Source organism: Pseudophryne corroboree, chromosome 2 (assembly GCF_028390025.1).
Source record: "Pseudophryne corroboree isolate aPseCor3 chromosome 2, aPseCor3.hap2, whole genome shotgun sequence".
Taxonomy (NCBI): Eukaryota; Metazoa; Chordata; class Amphibia; order Anura; family Myobatrachidae; genus Pseudophryne; species Pseudophryne corroboree.
This window is the reverse complement of record NC_086445.1, coordinates 221,949,271-221,971,816: the sequence shown is the minus strand read 5'-3', so window position 1 is coordinate 221,971,816 and position 22,546 is coordinate 221,949,271. Positions and strand designations below refer to the sequence as shown.

The window sequence follows — 22,546 nt, the reverse complement described above, 5'->3', positions numbered from 1 at the left end:
ATATAGGCCCAGCTAGATTGCAGAGATTGCACAGACACAGCAATGTCAGCCTGGGATCAGGAGGATGTGAAAGTGAGAGAAAATATGTAACATTTTGTGTGGACTGTATAAAGGGGATGTAACTGAGTAGGATAGCTTATGTAGGTTGTTCTGGAATTTGATACGCTTGCCGGAAGAGGTGAGTTTTCAGGGAACGCTTGAAGGTTTGGAGACTAGAGGAAAGTTTTAATGTGTGTGGGAGGGTTACAGAAGACCAAATTGTATGGAACAAGACATCGGAGTATACAGCAATACAGGCTGTTAGATAATTACAAATTCTGTCAATGTGTCCATGAACAATTATACTGGACCATAATTTGTTGAGACATATCTGATTATATCAGACCGCAAACTAGGTAAGGCTATGCTAATGTGGTATAAAATTACATCTCTAGAAACGATTTTGGGAAGTGTTGCTAGGTTACTGTAATGTTCTGTCACGTTCAGTTAAATATCAAACTTGTTCAAGTCTTAGCAGTTACCCAGTATAAGACAAATGACTTACCCAACCAGATGGGACCTGAACTTTTGGGTCCTTGAAGAATACTAGACTATTTCCAGTCAGAACTACCCATGATGTAGTCCAGTTTTTCCTGCAATAAATATATACATTTCCGCAAGTTGAAATGATATGCAGTATATTTTTATTTATAGCTAATTAGTACATTTGCTATATGTGACTTGAATTTGGCATGGATGTGTCTAACAATAATGGTTGCTGCAGTAACATGTCTGGAAACATTCCTCTGTAACAACGGAGTTCTGCAATGCTACAAGACTGTCACGCACTCCTTGAAAATTCCTGAGGAACTGATACAAGCTATATACATTCTTCAGCTGACAATACTTCCATAGTGGTAGGACCTGTTAGGCAACGTAGGTGGATACCCTAAAAGCTGGTTATAAATGAAATGTTATCTAGAGCACACATACAGTGGTGCAGAGAGAAGAGGGTAAAAATTACCCGGGCCCAGGTCCAATAGAGGGGCCAGTGAGGACCCTGTGGGGGCCCCAGGCCCCCTCCCCTTTACCTGGCAGCAGCAGCTCTTTTCCTCAGCCCAGCACATGCCACTGTGTGCTGGGCAGTAATGTGGCCATAGAGGCGCTTAAAATACCACTTTTTTCAGTATTTTTTTCTAAGGATGCATGGCCACGCCTCCTTTAATTAGGTCACGCCTCTGAAAGTACCTAGGCCCAGCCAGGCTCTCTACTGCCCTGCATACATATACCATACTTTAGATTGTAAGCTCGCAAGAGCAGGTCCTTCTCCACTCATGTGCCTTTCCTTATCTTACTTATACTATCTAATACTCCATACTCCCTTTGATGGAGCCTGGCTCCTGGTTTTCCGTATGTCCTATATAGTCTTGAGTTGTAAGTGCTGTTTTGCTCATTTGTTTATGTACTCTGTAATTGGGCACTGCAGATCCCTTGTGGCACTATATATACATAAAGAACAATAATAATAATAATAATAATAATAATGATAATAATAATAATAAACAACAACAAGTTTTACAAGGATACAAGACAAGGTAGTGTGAGATTTCCTTTCAGTCTCTTTGAATACTACAAAATGTGATATTTGTAAATATACTGTTATGTAAAATATGACATTTCTTAATCTTTGGCTCTTACTTCAGCTTCCGTCCACCTTCTGCAATCTTTGTCTTGTTTAACTGACCTGACTTTTCCATCTCCTAAAAAATAAAAATAAAAAAAAACCAATGAAGTTACAAGCATTAAGAAAAGAAAAATAAAGAAACAAACATTTGTCTGACAGAATTTATCAATGTTTCATGAGTGATAAAATTGTGAGCTACAGTATAAAGTACCAACCAATCTGCTCCTAACTTATTTTTAAAACACAGCCTGTAAAATGTAAGGTAGAAGCTGATTGGATGGCACTTTATTATCTCTCACAATTTTATCACTCTGGGAGATTTGATAAATACCCCCCTAAGAAAACGAATTACTATAGTTTGTTATGAGTAAGAACATAATAAATCTATAAACACATACAATTTAAACTAATAGCACAATACAACTAATTTATCTTCCAATCATACTTTATATGTATTTAACAGAAAAATATATTCTGCAATAATAATTAGGCTTAGGCATTATACAGTAGGGTTTTAGGTAACTTCATACCCGAATAGAAGGAAAAAAAAAACACGAGAAAAAGAATTAGGAAAGTACAGAAAATGGTGCGGGTGAGTTCTAGGGGATATCCAGCTTCCTGCATCACCTAAAGGCAAGCAGTCTCACCACAAGCAGGACTCAGACGGAGATCACTACTTTATGGTTACATGGTAGATACAGCTTATGGTGTGAACATAACCAATCGTGGAAGCAATGTGTCATACAAAGTGTGGGACAGGCCTTTATTTGGCATACTTTAATAACTTAGCTTTGTCTTTTTCAAATGAAATGTGACAGTTTGTCAACTGGAAATGGTCACCGTCACTATGGATGGGATCCGGTCAGGGTCCCGGCTGTCAGAATACTGACACCAAAATCCCTTCACTATGAGGAATGCCAACACCGGCATCCCAAATAGGTTTACTATCCTAGCATCGGAATCCCAACAGCCAGGATGCTGAACGGCAAGTCAGCAGTATTCAAGACAGGTAAGCCAGGGGTGCTCGGGGAGGGGAGGTTAGGGTTAGGCTGTGGGAGGGTTGGGTTAGGCTGCGGGAACGGGGTAGGTTCAGGCACTACTGCCAAGGGTTAGGCTGGGGTGGGGGGGGGGGGGGTTGGGCACGATATTAACACCCAGAATTGCATTGCATTATGTGATTATACTGAGCAAATGTATTACTGAGCAGCCACAGGGACAGGAGCTCTGAGAGGCACAAATCCCTGCAATGTGCTCAGGGTGACAGCGGGACTTCCGGCAAATGAATGGTCCAGCTGACCATGCATGCGTGGCGTCCATTGCCAACAGGCTACAGTGTGCTAACACCAGCTGCGGGGGCCAAGCTCGGGAATGCTTCATATTCCGGAGCATGGTAAATCTCACTATATTGCATTTCACACAGAAATCTATGGGGGCTACAGGTGGGAATGTAGGGATCGCAGCAGGTATCGGAGATATCTGCAGCGGTCCCTCTGTTATACATTAAAGTGATACTAAATATTTGTGGCTACCACCCAAAAACAGGTGTTTCCAGGGAATAAACTGCAAATATTTAATGATTAATGGGCCCTAAAGTCTTGATAATCTACAACAACTCATAATTTTGGCTTACATGGGGTACATCCAGGACAGTGACCAGTGTGTTTTTGTTGAGATCTGCATTTGTGTTTGAATTATTATAACTTTCAACCAGATGATGTGAGAGGTTCCTCCGATGGTTCGACTGCAAAGAGATAAGAGGATTCATTTAAACAGATGCAAGCAGCATACAGTATATATGCTAGTATTTTTTAACTGATATTCGCAGGGTCACTATAGCTATTGTGCCTAGTGTTGCAAGATCTTTTTTTTTTTTACTGTTTTTCCCCACCCTCATTTGTGTCTCCTATCCACTGTCTGTGTCTCTCGCTTGCTCACATATCTCTGTCCACTTACTTTTGTCCCACCTATCCCCCATCTGTAGCTCTCTCTTATCACTATCACCCTCCACTTCCCCATCTCTCTTTCATGACTGCGCCCAATCCTTCTCATGTCTGTCTCATCTCTCATTCTATACCCCCCCCCCCCCCACGCCTGTCTATTCCACCTCTACCCTCATTGCCCTTGTCTGTTTCTCTTTCACTCATCTTTTTGCCCCTCCCCACTGATTCATCTCTCTCATTTATTCCCCATGTCTCAACTATATACCCTCTTCCCACAGTCTGTCTCTGTCACTCAATTCTTTCCCCTTCTCTGCTCTATCTCTCTGCCCCACAACCGGAGAGGCTGCAGTCAGGATGGTACAGTCCTGTACATTCATAAACCACTTGAGGAAGAAAAGATGGAGGTGCCTGGGCATCAGGCAGCCAGTGAGAGCTGTGAGAGGGGGAGGGGGGGGGGGGGGGGGGGGAGGGGAGAGGAGTCCCTCTCACTGTGCTTGCACTTCACAGGCACAATGGCAGATCATATAAAATCTCTATTACAATGCAATTACTGACATAAGAAGAAATTGAATCTCTAAGTTAATCATTCAGCAATGGGATATAAACAGAAAACATTTAAACTGGACTCTTTATAAGAAAATAATGTAGTTGCCCTGAACAGTACATATATATTATAGGATTTTTTTCTGCCTCTGCATTATTGGCCTTATTCAGAACCTGTCGCAGCCGGAACGGATGTTATCACATCATGACTGACAGGCGATGGGCGTCCAGGAGCAGCGACACGGCATGTGGGGGGGGGGGGGTGTTGGAGCATCACAGAAAACGCAGGCATGTCACAATCATTTTCAGGGCCAGCCATGATGTCCCAGCGTGTGATTTTAGTGGTTGCGGACTTTGCCAAGATTGCAAAATCTGCGGCCATCTCTGAACAACCCCCTATGTACGTCAATTTCCTTTGTATACGACAAATAGATGATTTTAGAATTTCATGTAAAATTGGCCCATTGGGAAATACCTCTTAATAGTTAAATGCGTTGTGCTTTATATAAAATGTGATAAGACTTGCACCTTTACTCTGGTGTTGGCATGGTCATATCATAGTATTGTGTATCAAATAACAGTAATAAAATCTATGTCCTGGGAACCAAGGTATCATATATCTTAATAACTAGGCTTATACATCATTACATTGCATAATAAAAATTTCAATTCAGCAGACTTGGAACTTTACCCTTGGCCGTTGGGAGTGGGATAAGATCATAGACCTGGTGTAGGAGAGCTTTGGGGACTGGTGCTCAGGTTTCGGTCCATCACAGCTCAGGCTGTACAGACTGCTGCAGGAAGACGACAAACTGCTTACGGAGGACGTGTTCTGCTCTTCACACGAGTCACAGATCTGACAATGGGATGCAGAAAATAGAATGCCATGTAATATAGTTACTTTGTTGATAATATGTCCACACACTCATCCTGTAGTATCTATTTACCATCCTGATTATTTCCCTAAATGTGGCTGATAATTAGGGAACAAGTTAAACTACTACTCATTACCAGTGATCAGATTACAGTATACAGCCGGAATAACAATTTCATATGAACTTCTGGGAGTGGTACTGTATTTTATTTACTGTAATAATATTTTCTGTTAAACATTGTAAGGAGTGGTTATATCCAGAGCCAGATTTACACCTTATAAGGCCCTAGGCAACTTACTGGTCTAGACCACCCCCACCACCACCCCCCACCTGTACCTAAAATAAGAAAATATGAAGAAAAAAAATACAAATCTACATAAACTAAAAACATTCTGCAAGGAGACGTACACACTGGTGACTGTGGTGGGGAAGAGGGACATGGAGACATACACACTGGTGACTGGGGGACATGGAGACGTACACACTGGTGACTGGGGGACATGGAGACGTACACACTGGTGACTGGGGGACATAGAGACGTACACACTGGTGACGGGTGGGGGAAGAGGGACATGGAGAAATACACACTGGTGACTGGGAGAAGGGGGATCCATGGAGACGTACACACTGGTGACTGGGGGACATGGAGACGTACACACTGGTGACTGGGGGACATGGAGACGTACACACTGGTGACTGGGGGACATGGAGACGTACACACTGGTGACTGGGGGACATGGAGACGTACACACTGGTGACTGGGGGACATGGAGACGTACACACTGGTGACTGGGAGACATGGAATCGTACACACTGGTGACTGGGAGACATGGAATCGTACACACTGGTGACTGGGAGACATGGAGACGTACACACTGGTGACTGGGGGACATGGAGACGTACACACTGGTGACTGGGGGACATGGAGACGTACACACTGGTGACTGGGAGAAGGGGGAAACATGGAGACGTACACACTGGTGACTGGGGGACATGGAAACGTACACACTGGTGACTGGGGGACATGGAGACGTACACACTGGTGACTAGGTGACATGGAGACGTACACACTGGTGACTGGGGGACATGGAGACGTACACACTGGTGACTGGGGGACATGGAGACGTACACACTGGTGACTGGGAGACATGGAGACGTACACACTGGTGACTGGGAGAAGGGGGAAACATGGAGACGTACACACTGGTGACTGGGGGACATGGAAACGTACACACTGGTGACTGGGGGACATGGAAACGTACACACTGGTGACTGGGAGACATGGAAACGTACACACTGGTGACTGGGGAAGGGGGAACATGGAGACGTACACACTGGTGACTGGGAGAAGGGGCTAACATGGAGACGTACACACTGGTGACTGGGAGACATGGAGACGTACACACTGGTGACTGGGGGACATGGAGACGTACACACTGGTGACTGGGAGAAGGGGGAAACATGGAGACATACACACTGGTGACTGGGGGACATGGAGACGTACACACTGGTGACTGGGGGACATGGAGACATACACACTGGTGACTGGGGTGGGGAAAGAGGGACATGAAGACATACAGACTGGTGACTGGGGGACATGGAGACATACACACTGGTGACTGAGGCTGGGGAGAGGGGACATGGAGACGTACACACTGGTGACAGAGGATGGGGAGAGGGGACATGGATACGTATACTAGTGACTGGAAGGGATGAGGACATGGAGACATACATACTGGTAACTAGGGGTAGGAGCAGGGGGACACTGAGACATACACACTGCTGGTGGGGGGGGGGCATGGAGACATAACACTGCTGACTGGGGGGACATGGAGACATACACATTGGTGACTGGGACTGTGAATCACATGGAGACACATACACTGCTGGTGGGGGGAGGGGGACATGGACATGGAGACACATACACTGTCTGGTAGGGGAGGGGAGCATGGAGACACACACATTGCTGGTGGGGGGAGGGGGAATGGAGACACACACATTGCTGGTGGGGAGAGTTGGGCATGGAAACACACACATTGCTGGTGGGGGGGCAGTGGAGCATAGAGACAAACACTGGTGGGGGGGCATGGAGACACACTGCTAGTGGGGGGAGGGAGGCATGGAGACACACTGCTGATGGGAGGGAGGGGGGCATGAAGATACATACTCTTGGTGGAGAGGGATATGGAGACATATGCAGTCATGGTCACACACAAACACGGACAGAGGTGCCCCTCACCTTGATGTTGTAGCTCCAGCGGCTGCTCCCTCATCTTTCACGCTGCCAGCCAGGGCACAGAAGAAGAGCTGACCATGCCGCTGTAGCCCTGCCCCCTGCTCGGGTCCGATGAGCATGTGCTGGGCTCCACCAATCTGGGCTCAGGACATGCTCCTCTGACCCCACTGTCAACAGGATACTCTCTGCTGCTGAGCTGATGGAGCAGGCACCCGGCTCTTACCTAATGTGGTTCTGCCAAAATCGTGAGAACCGCATGACTTCAGAGAGTAGGCTAGCGGGAAACAATGCCTACAAAAGAAAGAGTCTGGTGGCAGGTGGGCCCCCAGGGTCCATCAGGACCTAGGCGGCCACTTGCGTTGCCTTTTGGAAAATCCGCCTCTAGTTATATCTACTACTATGCATCTTGGGAGGAAGTAAATCCAAATCCCTACTTCATTAACTTTCTATTGACATCTTCTTCTTCCACGTATCTTGTTTTATATTCGTAGTTTTGTTGTCACCAAGATAATTGTTATACACCTAAAACTTATTTCACCCAGGTAATTAGTATCTACCCCCTTCTGTGTGGGGAGAGCTAAATGAGGAGGGGAGAGCTGTGAAAGGGGGAATCTGAGCAAGGTGGGAGAGCTGTGTATGTGTGGGGGTCTGTGTGAGGAGGGAAGAGCTATGTGGGGGGGGGGGATCTGAGTGATGGGGAAAGAGCTCTGTGAGGGATATATACGCTGTATGTCTATGTTAGAGATGTGCGCCGGCCCACATCTTGGGTTTTGGGTTCTTGTTTTGGATCTGTATCTCCTTCATGCTTTGGATCTGTATTTGTTTTGCCTCTAACTCCCTTGTGAGTTTGAGTGGTATTGGTTTTGGATTTTTTTTTTAGAAATCATAAATACCGCTAAAATCACAGAATATGGGCCTCTTTTTGTTCCTACAGTATTATTAAACTCAATAACATTAATTTGCACTCACTTACAGTGAATTTTGACCACCTCACAGCTCACAATATTGTTTTCATCTAGTTTAGGCCAAAAGGTTGCACCGTGGTATCTTGATGACTAAGCTGAGCAACAGCAAATACGTGGCAGTTAACATTATATTTTTAAATGCTGTAATAATCTGTTAAAATTATTTTAAAAATCGGATCAAGTTCTTCTGTTCCTGAAAAGATATCTTCAACATGGAGAAGGTTTGGTAATCATCCGTTAAAATTATTTTCAAATTAGGATCAAGTTCTTCTGTTCCTCAAAGACATCTTCGACCTGGAGAAGGGGCCTAATTCAGAGTTGACCGCAGCAGCAAATTTGTAAGCAGTTGGGCAAAACCATGGGAGTAATTCTGAGTTGATTGCAGCAGCAAGTTTGTTAGCAATTGGGCAAAACTATGTGCACTGCAGGGGGGGCAAATATAACATTTGCAGAGAGAGTTAGATTTGGGTGGGTTATTTTGTTTCTGTGCAGGGTAATTACTGGCAGCTTTATTTTTACACTGCAATTTAGATTTCAGTTTGAATACACCCCACCCAAATCTAACTCTCTCTACACGTTATATCTGCCCCTCCTGCAGTGCACATGGGTGGTCATTCCGATTTGTTCGCTCAGTAATTTTCTTTGCATCGCAGCGATTTTCCGCTAACTGCGCATGCGCAATGTTCGCACTGCGACTGCGCCAAGTAAATTTGCTATGAAGATTGGTATTTAACTCACGGCATTACGAGGTTTTTTCTTCTTTCTGGAGATCGGAGTGTGATTGACAGGAAGTGGGTGTTTCTGGGCGGAAACTGGCCGTTTTATGGGAGTGTGTGAAAAAACGCTACCGTTTCTGGGAAAAACGCGGGAGTGGCTGGAGAAACGGAGGAGTGTCTGGGCGAACGCTGGGTGTGTTTGTGACGTCAAACCAGGAACGACAAGCACTAAACTGATCGCACTGGAAGAGTAAGTCTCGAGCTACTCAGAAACTGCACAGAGAAGTCTTTTCGCAATATTGCGAATCTTTCGTTCGCAATTTTGATAAGCTAAGATTCACTCCCAGTAGGCGGCGGCTTAGCGTGTGCAATGCTGCTAAAAGCAGCTTGCGAGCGAACAACTCGGAATGAGGGCCATGGTTTTGTCCAACTGCTAACAAATTTGCTGCTGCAATCAACTCAGAATTAGGCCCCATATGCACTGCAGTGGGGGCAGATATAACATGTGCAGAGAGAGTTAGATTTGGGTAGGGTGTGTTCAAACTGAAATCTAAATTGCAGTGTCAAAATAAAGCAGCCAGTATTTACCCTGCACAGAAACAAAACAACTCACCCAAATCTAACTCTCTCTGCAAATGTTTATATCTGCCACACCTGCAGTGCACATGGATTTGCCCCACTGCTAACAAATTTGCTGCTGCGATCAACTCTGAATTAACCCCAAGGTTCGCTATTCACTGTTTGACTTGTTTGTGCCATTGCACAGAGATGTTTTGGGCATATATCAGAGCAGGCTCACTGAAGCCAATTTGTGTCCAATCCTATGTGAACCAAGTTCAACCAACCATCTAAAACATGATCTGAGTGACATCTACAGAGCACCTGTCGCTAACACACAGTGTGTGCAGCCATTTTGTGCAACATCCTCATGAATATTGATAATGATAATCATAGGGAGCATATCATAAATGGCTGCTCCCAGTGTGAAGGAGTGACAGCTAGGCTATATATTTTTTGTACGTCTAATAGAAAGGTGGTGGCCTTGTTTGTGGAGGTGCTAATAGTACACACTGTAAACAGATGTTTATTTTGTACTCTGGGTGGTTGTTGGCGATAATGGAACCAAGATTTGCTGTTCTACATAAGAGAAAAGCAGCCTGCAGCTCTCCAGCTGAACTATAACTCCCAGGATCCATGCTGTTTGCTGGCCCTGCTGCAAGTTGTTTGTCAACAACAGGTGGAGTGCCTCAGGTTGCCTCAGCCAGCTTTACACACAGTATGTACAGTGTTGTAAATATGTATGTTGTTGTTAACCAATATACACAACTAATTTTTGTGTTAACTATTTAACTAGATCAGGGGCCCGATGGAGGTAGATTATGTATGTAGTGGAAGGAAGCACTCATTAGTAATTTGATTTAATTTGTTTGATTTAAAAAGTTTAAATTAATCATTGGTGTCATTGGTGACTGTCTTTATTGCATAGACAATTTTTATTGGTTATTGCACTAATCTAACTTTTACTTTTTCTTTGATTTTATACATGCCCTAGGACATTGGCCTTAGTAGATGATGTTAATGGACTTGTTCGTCCTCCATACTGTATCTATCAACAAGCACAAACCAAGTGGGGTACAGCACACACCACAAATCTGTACAAAAAATATACCACCTACAGTGTCACAATACATGTATGAGTCAGAAATAGTAATCAAACACTGCGGTTTAATTTCACCAACAGTGTTGAACAATACAAGTATGAGTCAGTAATAGTAATATACTGGAGGTCTGATCGGCAGTGTCACAGTTGTATAGTACACTGGGGTACAGCACAAACAAGAAAATATATATTTTTTTGAATAATTATATTTTAGGCTTTTTCGTATTTATTATTTTAATTTTACACTAGGGCGGAGCACCTGGATTGATGGATGGACAGAGCACCCCTGGTCAGATACACCAGACAGAGCACTCCATGACTGATACTGATATATAGGACACACCAGCCCCTGGATGTACACTACACACAGTGTACTGGGTACTGGGGTGAGGGTTTAACACTGGGGCAGGCACCTGGATGTATATGGACAGATAAGATCACCCCTTGTTGTCACATACACCAGGCGACAGCACCCCTGGATGTACACACAGTATACTGGGCTTTTTTAACACTGGGGCAGGCAGAGCCCCTTGATAAGATCACAGATGAGATCACCTCTTGTCAGATACACCAGCTCTCCTGGACTGATAATGGTTAAAGATCACCCCTTGTTGTCACTGGATGCAACCAGAAGCCCCGCGCCCATGCCCCACACCCCAGCACTGAGATGGACATGTCCGTTCAGTGCACACTCCACAGCCGGAGTGTAAATGGCGCCGATCACCGGGACTCATATAGAATCCAAAACCCTGTGACAAGCCGACAGCGGGAATATGACATTTTGGAATCCGAATCTGGCTGGAAAGCCTGAGCCAAACTCAGATCCCAAAGTTTGGGGGGTGAGGGGTATATGTACTTAATACATGATACAGTATTTGTACTTCATATATACATTAATATGGGGCTAGAACCAGTATATTGCCTAGGGCGCTGTGAGTTCTTAATCAGCCGCCTGTCTAGTGTCCACAATATTTGCTCCACTTAGGGGTGTAACAACAACCCTGGAGGGCACTGCCAGGACCGCCCACTATATGGCATCCCTTCCCAGGAACAGACTACCCAGAAAGGCTTCCACTACGGGATCGCTGCTCCCAGCAGCAGCTCATGTCATGTACTCTGCTCCAAGCAGCATGGCAGGCGAGGTGTCAATGCCGTCTGTCAGAGGAACAAGGCAGCCAGCCAGCAGATAAGAGACGGAGAGGGTAAGTGAAGAGGAGAGCACATTGCAGAATGTACAGATGGGGGGAGAGAACTTAGTGTATTTAAGAACTTACATATGGGAGGAGGGAATGCATGGAGCACAATAAAGAACATGGGGAAGTGGGGTCACGTGAAGTTTAAACAATGCAGAGAGGGGGGTGTGGTTATGATTATCTACAGTGCATCTAGAAAGTATTCACAGCGCTTCACTTTTTCCACATTTTGTTATTTAACAGCCTTATTCCACAATGGAATAAATTAATTTTTCCCCCATCAAAATTCTACACACAATACCCCATCATGACAACGTGAAAGACGTTTTTGAGATTTTTGAAAATGTATTAAAATTAAAAAACTAAGAAACCACATGTAAATAAGTATTCACAGCCTTTGCTAAATACTTTGTTGAAGCACATATGGCAGCAATTACAGCCTCAAGTCTTTTTGAATATGATGCCACAAGCTTGCCACACCTATCTTTGGGCAGTTTCGCCCATTCCTCTTTGCAGCACCACTCAAGCTCCATCAGGTTAGATGGGAAGCGTCGGTGCACAGATCTCTCCAGAGATGGGCTCTGGCTTGGCCACTCAAGGACATTCACAGGGTTGTCTTGAAGCCACTCGTTTGATATCTTGGCTGTGTGCTTAGGGTTGTTGTCCTGCTGAAAGATGAACCGTCGCCCCAGTCTGAGGTCACGAGCGATCTGGAGCAGGTTTTCATCCAGGATGTCTCTGTATATTGCTGCATTCATCTTTCCCTCTATCCTGACTAGTCTTCCAGTTCCTGCCGCTGAAAAACATTCCCACAGCATGATGCTGCCACCACCATGATTCACTGTAGGGATGGTATTGGCCTGGTGATGAGCGGTGCCTGGTTTCCTCCAAACATGACACCTGGCATTCACGCCAAAGAGTTCAATCTTTGTCTCAGCAGACCAGAGAATTTTGTTTCTCATGGTCCGAGAGTCTTTCAGGTGCATTTCGGCAAACTCCAGGCGGGCTGCCATGTGCTTTTTACTAAGGAGTGGCTTCCGTCTGGCCACTCTACCATACAGGCCTGATTGGTGGATTGCTGCAGAGATGGTTGTCCTACTGGAAGGTTCTCCCCTCTCCACAGAGGGAAGCTGTAGCTCTGACAGAGTGACCATCAAGTTCTTGGTCACCTCCCTGACTAGGGACCTTCTCTCCCGATCGCTCAGTTTAGATGGCCAGCCAGCTCTAGGAAGAGTCCTGGTGGTTCTGAACTTCTTCCATTTACAGATGATGGAGGCCCCTGTGTTCATTGGGACCTTCAAAAGCAGCAGATATTTTTCTGTACCCTTCCCTAGATTTGTGCCTTGAGACAATCCTGTCTCAGAGGTCTACAGTCAATTCCTTTGACTTTTTGCTTGGCTTATGCTCAGACATGCACTGTCAAGTGTGGGACCTTATATAGACAGGTGTGTGCCTTTATAAATCATGTCCAACCAACTGAATTTACCACAGGTGGACTCCAATTAAGCTGTAGGAACATCTCAAGGAGGATCAGTGGAAACAGGATGTGCTTGAGCTCAATTTTTGAGCTTCATGGCAAAGGCTGTGAATACTTATGTACATGTGATTTCTTCGTTTTTTTATTTTTAATAAATTTGCAAAAACCTAAAACAAAAACGTTTTTCACCTTGTCATTATGGGGTATTGTATGTAGGATTTTGAGGGGAAAAAATGTATTCCATTTTGGAACAATGCTGTAACATAACAAAATGTGGTAAAAGTGAAGTGCTGTGAATACTTTCCAGATGCATTGTATATATAGATATACAGTATATGCACCATCACCATATTTATTTTCTCTTTTTTTCTGGGAAGTAAGGGAAATGCAAATTCTAAATTTGCCTCTGGTGGCTGTAATGAACTTAGGTCACTGATAATAATTGCTAGCTATACCAACTTTCCAGAAGCAGTTTCAGATTACAAAAGTCCCTGATGTTTATTTGAATATATCAGTCATGACTCATCATACAGCTTAATTCTGGTGTTCACTGTAGGTGCGGGTCACTGATAAGTGAGGATGACATATTTTAATTTTGAAGGGAGCCACAGAGAGCCTACCCGATTTCCTAACTGGTAAGTACACGCGTTGCACAACTGCCTGCGCTGCTTTTGCAAGTGGCATCATGATAGTAATAGCCGCAGTTCACCTGGAGTGGCACTGGCAAAGCCAATAGAGTGTGGAGGGGCTCTCTTACATATAATCAGGGACCCAAACTGGTGGCCATTTTCCAGTCCCAGGAGCAGGCTGTGGTAGGGGCTCTAAAGAGATGATGAATGATAAATGATGGATGAGGATAATGATGATGATGATATAGCACTTTTCTCTTAAGGTGCATACACACAGTGTGATATGCACTTAACTTTCCTTATGATTTTGACTATATAGTAAAAATCGTAAGTAAAGTTAGTGCATATCGCACTGTGTGTACACAGCTTGCGATGCCGACGCGTGGTTCCGCGGGACTGGCATTGCAAGAAAAAAAATAGACTGTGCAGGCAGCCCAACATTGACTCTATCGGCGAATAGTCAATCTCGGACTGTACGACGCATCGCGCCGTGTGCACACAGCTTTAATAGGACTCAAAGTGATGCCTCTAATGGCTCTATCCTTCTCCTACCTAGCCTGATCACACAGATATTATGGCACCTTAAAAAAAACTAGACAACAATTAAAAACCTAAGCCCTTAAAAACGTTGTGCCTCTCCAGACGGCACTAAAAACAATAACTACGGAACAAGGGGATGGGTATATAAGTGTGGCGAGTCTGAACCCTTAATTATTATAGTGCCTACTCCTCAGCCACTCCCTCATAGACTCAATCATCTTGAATCTCTAATTCCATGTTTATTTTAATGCGTTCCATGGATACCTTAATAATTTTTCCACATACAGACACTTGTGAATTACATTGCTCCAAGCTCATGATACATAGCACAACAAATTAAAAGCTTAAGCCCACCTACACAGCAGGAAAATATCCACGAAAAATATATTAACTGAATAAACCGTCCCAGGTTGGTATAAAAATAACAGCGGTCAGAATCCCGACACTCAGAATGCGAACAGGTCCAAGTACTTTAACCATAACCCTCCCCTACCGCAGTCTAACCATAACTCTCCCCCTAGTGCCTAACCCTAGTGCTCACATTGGGCATCTGTCGCCATTGTGAGCGTAGGGATTATGATTCGGAGCATTGGGATTCCTTCCTCTGGGATCCGGACTACATCCCAGTTGGAACACTTCACACAATTTCCATAGACATGTACATTTCCTGCCTTTCTTTACTTCTAAGGAGTAAGGTGTGCAGAGACTAAAGAGAGTCCAAGTTTTTACCAAGAACTCATGCAAGAAAGAGATGAGAAGTTCACAGGTCAGAGACCAAGTCTAGTATTGCTAGTTACTGATGCATGGGGAACCTACAGTAATTGCATATCTTCCTAAATTTGTCTTATTGATATCATTCTTGATATGTTAATGTGCGAGAAGTTATGCTTGATTGTTTAAATTGGGTAAAATCGAACTCTTACTGCACATGTCACATCTGCCCCACCTGCACTGCAAATGGTTTTTACCCATTTGAGAAAAATTTTGCTGCTGCGATCAGGTCTTAATTAAGCCCAAAGTACCAACCAATCAGCTCCTAACTGCCATGTTACAGTCTGTGTTTGAAAAAATGACAGGTTGGTACTTTATCACCGTGCAATTTATCACTCTCCAAGGCTTAATAAATGTGGGCCTGTGTTTGGGAATGGTCCAGTTAGGTCTGTAGCCTGAGGTAGGGGAGTACAGAATTTAGTGCTGGAATACTGAGGGTCTTTGTATAGTAAATTTCCTAGTTACATGTGCGCAGAGTGCGGCTTGTATCAGGTAAAGGTAGTCAGGAGCTATTTCTTGACAAGATAGTGGTGCTATATTGTTGATTACACTGTAGGTTGGGGGAATGGCAGCACCTGGTTTCTTGACATACAGTATATAACATACACTGCACACACAGCATTCATTACCTGTTGCCATATTTCCAACATACAGTATGCTCAACTGCCAAATAAGGAGAGTCGCACTCTAGTATACAGATAACTATTGATAAGAATGCGGCTACACATTGATAAAAAACAGCTCCCCACTGCCAGAAAGGAGACACACCCCAACCATACCAAATAGGGCTCAATGTTCCCATGTGTGCAGAAATTACCTTCAGTAAACATGTGGATGTAAAATGTTCTGAAAGAGAAGCTCAGATTACTACGGCTTGCTATAAACACCACAAATTATACAGGGTGGAGAGTTCGGAATCAAAAAGGAGTCTCTGGGAGATCTTGGAAGAGTATACCAATAGCAGATGCACACAGGCGGATTAACAGAGGGGGCCCTTGTGCATTCCATGTGGGCCCCCTCCTCTCTGTGGCACAGTACACTCTGGCGTTGTGCCAGAGTCTACAGAGCACGTGCAGGTCTCCGGAAACATGGCGCCTGCCATGTTCTGGCAAGTTACCCCTACTGCACATGTGCAGCATCCATTTTTCATGTGGATTTCTCTAACGTCCTAAGTGGATGCTGGGGACTCCGTAAGGACCATGGAGAATAGCGGCTCCGCAGGAGACTGGGCACATCTAAAGAAAGCTTTAGGACTAACTGGTGTGCACTGGCTCCTCCCCCTATGACCCTCCTCCAAGCCTCAGTTAGATTTCTGTGCCCGACGAGAAGGGTGCACACTAGGGGCTCTCCTGAGCTTCTTAGTGAAAGTTTTAGTTTAGGTTTGTTATTTTCAGTGAGACCTGCTGGCAACAGGCTCACTGCATCGAGGGACTAAGGGGAGAAGAAGCGAACTCACCTGAGTGCAGAGTGGATTGGGCTTCTTGGCTACTGGACATTAGCTCCAGAGGGACGATCACAGGCCCAGCCTGGATGGGTCCCGGAGCCGCGCCGCCAGCCCCCTTACAGAGCCAGAAGAGCGAAGAGGTCCGGAAAAATCGGCGGCAGAAGACGTTCCTGTCTTCAATAAGGTAGCGCACAGCACTGCAGCTGTGCGCCATTGCTCTCAGCACACTTCATACTCCGGTCACTGAGGGTGCAGGGCGCTGGGGGGGGCGCCCTGAGACGCAATAAAACATGATAAAAATACCTTACATGGCAAAAAATACATCACATATAGCTCCTGGGCTATATGGATGCATTTAACCCCTGCCAGAATATACAGAAAAACGGGAGATAAGGCCGCCGAAAAGGGGGCGGAGCCTATCTCCTCAGCACACTGGCGCCATTTTCCCTCACAGCTCAGTTGGAGGGAAGCTCCCTGGCTCTTCCCTGCAGTCACTACACTACAGAAAGGGTTAAAAAAAAAGAGAGGGGGGCACTAATTAGGCGCAGTATTAAAACATACAGCAGCTATAAGGGGAAAAACACTTATATAAGGTTATCCCTATATATATATATATATATATATATATATATATATATATATATATAGCGCTCTGGTGTGTGCTGGCATACTCTCCCTCTGTCTCCCCAAAGGGCTAGTGGGGTCCTGTCCTCTATCAGAGCATTCCCTGTGTGTGTGCTGTGTGTCGGTACGTTTGTGTCGACATGTATGAGGAGAAAAATGATGTGGAGACGGAGCAGAGTGTCTGTAACAGTGATGTCACCACCTGGGGGGTCGACACCTGAGTGGATGTACTGTTGAAAATTACATGACAGTGTCAGCTCTGTATAAAAAAAACAGTGGTTGACATGAGACAGCCGGCTACTCAGCTTGTGCCTGTCCAGACGTCTCATAGGCCGTCAGGGGCTCTAAAGCGCCCGTTACCTCAGATGGCAGATACAGACGCCGACACGGATACTGACTCCTGTGTCGACGGTGAAGAGACAACCGTGATTTCCAGTAGGGCCACACGTTACATGATTGAGACAATGGAAAATGTTTTATACATTTCTGATAATACGAGTACCACCAAAAAGGGGTATTATGTTCGGTGAGGGAAAAACTACCTGTAGTTTTCCTGAATCTGAGAAATAAAATGAGGTGTGTGATGATGCGTGGGTTTCCCCCCGATAACAATTGATAATTTCTTAAAAAGTATTGGTGTATACCCTTTCCCGCCAGAGGTTAGGGTGCGTTGGGAAACACCCCCTAGGGGGGATAAGGCGCTCACACGCTTGTAAGAACAAGGGCTCTACCCTCTCATGAGATGGCCGCCCTTAAGGATCCTGCTGATAGAAAGCAGGAGGGTATCCAAAAATGTATTCACACACATACTGGTGTTATACTGCGACCAGCAATCGCCTCAGCCTGGAGGTGCAGTGCTGGGTTGGCATGGTCGGATTCCCTGACTGGAAATATTGATATCCTAGATAAGGATAGTATATTATTGCCTATAGAGCATTTAAAAGATGCATTTCTATATATGCATGATGCACAGCGGAATATTTGCCGACTGGCATCAAGTATAAGTGCGTTGTCCAATTCTACCAGTAAAATGGTCAGGTGATGCGGATTCCAAACGGCATTTGGAAGTATTGCCTTTGAAAAGGGACATTTGGGGTCGGTCTTTTAGACCTGGTGGCCACGGCAACAACTGGGAAATCCACGTTTGTACCCCAGGTCGCCTCTCAAAATAAGACGCCGTATTATCAGGCGCAGTCCTTTGTTGGCAAGCGGACAAAAGGTTCCTCTTTTCTGCTCGTGACAGAGGGAGAGGAAAAAGGCTGAAGAGATTAGCCAGTTCCCAGGAACAGAAACCCTTTCCCGCCTCTGCCAAGCCCTCAGTATGACGCTAGGGCCTTACAAGCTCAGGCACGGTGGGGGCCCGTTCTCAATGAATTTCAGTGCGCAGTGGGCTCACTCGCAAGTAGACCCCTGGATCCTTCAGGTAATATCTCAAGGGTACATATTGGAATTCGAGACGTCTCCCCCTCGCCGTTTCCAAAAGTCGGCTTTACCGACGTCTCCCTCTGACAGGGAGGCAGTTTTGGAAGCCATTCACAAGCTGTATTTCCAGCAGGTGATAATCAAGGTACCCCTCCTGCAACAGGGAACGGGGTATTATTCCACACTATTGTGGTACCGAAGCCAGACGGCTCGGTGAGACCGATTCTAAATCTAAATCTAAAATCTAAAATCTTTGAACACTTACATACAGAGGTTCAAATTCAAGATTGAGTCACTCAGAGCAGTGATTGCGAACCTGGAAGAAGGGGACTACATGATGTCTCGGGACATCAAGGATGCTTACCTTCATGTCAAAATTTACCCTTCTCACCAAGGGTACCTCAGGTTATGGTACAGAACTGTCACTATCAGTTCAGACGCTGCCGTAGGGATGGTCCACGGCACCCCGGGTCTTTACCAAGGTAATGGCCGAAATGATATCCCTTCGAAGGAAGGGAATTTTAGTTATCCCTTACTTGGACGATTCCCTGATAAGGGTAAGATCCAGGGAACAGTTGGAAGTCGGTGTAGGACTATCTCAGGTAGTGTTGCGGCAGCACGATTGGATTCTCAATATTCCAAAATCGCAGCTGGTTCCGACGACTTGTCTTCTGTTTCCTAGGGATGTTCCTGGACACAGTCCAGAAAAAAGGTGTTTCTCCCGGAAGAGAAAGCCAGGGAGTTATCCGAGCTAGTCAGGAACCTCCTAAAACCGAACCAAGTCTCAGTGCATCAATGCACAAGGGTTCTGGGTAAAAATGGTGGCTTCCTACGAAGCAATCCCATTCGTTAGATTCCACGCAAGAACTTTCCAGTGGAACCTACTGGACAAATGGTCCGGGTCGCATTTTCAGATGCATCAGCGGATAACCCTGTCACCAAGGACAAGGGTATCCATCCTGTGGTGGTTGCAGAGTGCTCATCTTCTAGAGGGCCGCAGATTCGGCATTCAGGACTGGGTCCTGGTGACCACGGATGCCAGCCTGCGAGGCTGGGGAGCAGTCACACAGGGAAGGAATATCCAGGGCTTAGGGTCAAGCCTGGATACATCACTTCACATAAATATCCTGAAGCTAAGGGCCATTTACAATGCTCTAAGCTTAGCAAGACCTCTGCTTCAAGGTCAGCCGGTGTTGATCCAGTCGGACAACATCATGGCAGTCACCCACGTAAACAGACAGGGTGGCACAAGAAGCAGGAGGGCAATGGCAGAAGCTGCAGGGATTCTTCGCTGGGCGGAAAATCATGTGATAGCACTGTCAACAGTAGTCATTCCGGGAGTGGACAACTGGGAAGCAGACTTCCTCAGCACGACCTCCACCCGGGAGAGTGGGGACTTCACCCAGAAGTCGTCCACATGATTAAAAAACTCGACAGGTATTGCGCCAGGTCAAGAGACCCTCAGGCAATAGTTGTAGACGCTCTGGTAACACCGTGGGTGTACCAGTCAGTGTATGTGTTCCCTCCTCTGCCTCTCATACCCAAGGTACTGAGATTGATAAGATGGAGAGGAGAAAGCACTATATTCGTGGCTCCGGATTGGCCAAGAAGGACTTGGTAACCGGAACTTCAAGAGATGCTCACGGAGGATCCGTGGCCTCTACCTCTAAGAAGGGACCTGCTCCAGCAAGGACCCTGTCTGTTCCAAGACTTACCGCGGCTGCGTTTGACGGCATGCCGGTTGAACACCGGATCCTGAAGGAAAAAAGGAATTCCGGATGAAGTCATCCATATCCTGATCTAAAGCCAGGAAGGATGTAACCGCAAAAACATTATCACCGCAATTGGCGAAAATATGTTGCGTAGTGCGAGGCCAGTAAGGCCCGACGGAGGAAATTCAACTGGGTCGATTCCTACATTTCCTGCAAACAGGAGTGTCTATGGGCCTGAAATTGGGGTCCATTAAGGTTCAGATTTCGGCCCTGTCAATTTTCTTCCAAAAAAGAGCTGGCTTCAGTCCCTGAAGTTTAGACGTTTGTAAAAGGGGTACTGCATATACAGCCTCCTTTTGTGCCTCCAGTGGCAATTTGGGATCTCAATGTAGTTTGTGTTCCAAAAGTCACATTGGTTTGAACCACTTAAATCTGTGGAGTTAAAATATCTCACATGGAAAGTGGTCATGCTGTTGGCCCTGGCCTGGGCAAGGCGCGTGTCAGAATTGGCGGCTTTATCCTGTAAAAGCCCTTATCTGATTTTCCATTCGGACAGGGCGGAATTGAGGACTCGTCCTCAGTTTCTCCCTAAGGTGGTTCCAGCGTTTTCACCTGAACCAACCTATTGTGGTGCCTGCGGCTACTAGGGACTTGGAGGAATCCAAGTTGCTGGATGTTGTCAGGGCCCTGAAAATATTTCCAGGACGGCTGGAGTCAGGAAATCTGACTCGCTGTTTATCCTGTATGCACCCAACAAGCTGGGTGCTCCTGCTTCTAAGCAGACTATTGCTCGTTGGATTTGTAGTACAATTCAGCTTGCACATTCTGTGGCAGGCCTGCCACAGCTAAAATCTGTAAAAGCCCGTTCCACAAGGAAAGTGGGCTCATCTTGGGCGGCTGCCCGAGGGGTCTCGGCTTTACAACTTTGCCGAGCAGCTACTTGGTCAGGGGCAAACACGTTTGCTAAATTCTACAAATTTGATACCCTGGCTGAGGAGGACCTGGAGTTCTCTCATTCGGTGCTGCAGAGTCATCCGCACTCTCCCGCCCGTTTGGGAGCTTTGGTATAATCCCCATGGTCCTTACGGAGTCCCCAGCATCCACTTAGGACGTTAGAGAAAATAAGAATTTACTTACCGATAATTCTATTTCTCATAGTCCGTAGTGGATGCTGGGCGCCCATCCCAAGTGCGGATTGTCTGCAATACTTGTACATAGTTATTGTTACAAAAATCGGGTTATTATTGTTGGGAGCCATCTTTTCAGAGGCTCCTTGTCACGATCCGGGTATCTGGACGCCATTTCTTACCCATCAGATGCCTCCTAAGGCTGGCTCAGCGCTCCAGGACCGGATCCCATCTGTTATCCTGATGTTCACATTCCTGCATTCTCTCCTGTCTCTCTGAGACGCTGTCACAGTAACGTTATTACATCTGGCATGGCGTCTCCCGCGGCCTCCGCCGCCGTCCCTGAGCTTCTGCATGCAGAGTGTCAGAGTGGCGATTACGTCAGCCGCGGCCTCCGCTGTGTCCGCGTGGTTGGATGTGCACTTGTCAGCCTGGCGTCTCCTGTCTCCAGTGGCCGGCGCCGCCATTACTGTTTTCATTACCACATGGATTACAAACCAAACTTCCCTCCAAGTGTCTGCATGGGCGCAGCCATCTTGGATTCTGTCAGCTGATCATTTCCTCCAATCTGTTGTCAGTATTGTTAATCTGCATAATTGCCTAGCCAATCCCTTCCTTGCTGCAGGTATAAATACACTGTGCCTGAGCAAGGAAGGCGTCAGTGCTTTGGTTGTCAAACCTAGTTCCTGTTTGTCTCTCTCCTGTGATTGTCTTCCAGGTTCCAGCTCCTGTCTCAAGACTTCCACCATAGAGACCCGCACCAGCATTCCACCTGCGGTGTAGCCTGACTCTCCAATCCATTGTGGATTCATCTGTTTCCAGCTACAACATTACCTGCTTCCAGCTCAGCTTCCAGCAGAGTACAGCTTCCCTTAAAGGGCCGGTGTCCTTTCTACACTTTACCACTCTCCACCGGTATTATTATTTCTCCGCTCTCAAGTTCTACATTCCAGTTCATATTTCATCGCTCCCAAGTTCATTTATTATTTAACTGGTTCCAGCCAGTATC

General features: G+C 45.8%; 1 protein-coding gene across 9 annotated transcripts in view; it reads right to left on the bottom strand.

The window, feature by feature from the left end:
- The window catches only part of ARHGAP9 (Rho GTPase activating protein 9), a 281,901-nt gene that overhangs the window by 90,001 nt on the left and 169,354 nt on the right, over positions 1-22,546 (bottom strand). For all 9 annotated transcript variants that reach the window (XM_063952370.1, XM_063952371.1, XM_063952372.1 and 6 more), the window contains 4 exons: positions 4,838-5,002; positions 3,294-3,404; positions 1,678-1,739; positions 545-632 (listed from right to left, as the gene is read on the bottom strand). In XM_063952370.1, the coding sequence (XP_063808440.1) occupies positions 545-632; positions 1,678-1,739; positions 3,294-3,404; positions 4,838-5,002 (426 nt within the window). The remainder of the gene's footprint in view (positions 1-544; positions 633-1,677; positions 1,740-3,293; positions 3,405-4,837; positions 5,003-22,546) is intronic.